At 44.7% G+C, this 876-nt stretch overlaps 1 protein-coding gene across 1 annotated transcript in view; it reads right to left on the bottom strand.

Annotated features, from left to right (window-relative positions):
* Positions 1–876, bottom strand: part of LOC119594252 (nuclear hormone receptor FTZ-F1-like) — a 9,624-nt gene that overhangs the window by 6,793 nt on the left and 1,955 nt on the right. Inside the window, exons 2-3 of the mRNA XM_037943321.1 lie at positions 401–476; positions 50–53 (exon numbers count right to left, since the gene is read on the bottom strand). Of these exons, the coding sequence (XP_037799249.1) occupies positions 50–53; positions 401–476 (80 nt within the window). The remainder of the gene's footprint in view (positions 1–49; positions 54–400; positions 477–876) is intronic.

The following is an 876-nucleotide window of genomic DNA, read 5'->3' on the forward strand; positions in this document are numbered from 1 at the left end:
AATTCTCCTTCACTTGCATCTCTGGAGGAAAGAGAATTTCCGAACTTACATCTCTGAAATAAAAAGGAAATATCTAAATAATTCTAAATAATTCTCGCCTCTGGAAGAACTCACTTAGGCGTACCTGTGGAACAAAATCCTCCTTACTGACGCCTATTGAGAGACTCACAAATGGAACAGTTCATACATTCGCGTCTCTGGAAGGTCTCGTCTGTCCGCGTCTTTGAAAGAGCCTCTGGAAGTAGACCATTCTTACTCGCGCCTCGGAAGAACTTTGTAATCACTCTCCCTCAGAAAGAAAGCATTTTCCACGGCGATAGATTCCCGAAGGCGTCGACGCAGCATTCCTGTCACGGGTGCCGCCTCCTCCCCCTCCCCCACAAGAAACCCGCAGATATACCCACGCCCTTCGGAACTAAAGCTGCGAGGCCCATCTCAGTCGCAGAAAGGGACTCTCGACATTGCTCCTCAGTAGACTGAACTCGTAAATGCGAATGTGAACTCTCATTGTGAACTCTCAATGTGAACTTTCAGCCAAAGGAATTTCGCGTGAACGTACCTCGATCCGGGGAGAAATATCGAGACATATCCAGTTCCTACACGCCTCTGGAATTCCTTAATTAACTAGTATGATGTCAGAGACCCCGCGGAGACGCCAAATCCTTGAGCTCTGACGCAGACAACTTCGGGAGTTAAACTACACAAATAGACAAAATTACACTTGTTTACTGCCGTATAGTATGATTTATTTCCATAAGATTAAGGTCGAAATTAATTTTCTTGAGAGTGCTTTAAAATATCTAAATATATCTTAAAAGAGAGTAAGTTCGATGAATTTTAACTCAATCAGTGAGAGAGGGGGGGGCGAGGGAAGGG

The sequence above is a fragment of the Penaeus monodon genome, chromosome 33, assembly GCF_015228065.2.
Source record: "Penaeus monodon isolate SGIC_2016 chromosome 33, NSTDA_Pmon_1, whole genome shotgun sequence".
Lineage (NCBI taxonomy): Eukaryota > Metazoa > Arthropoda > Malacostraca > Decapoda > Penaeidae > Penaeus > Penaeus monodon.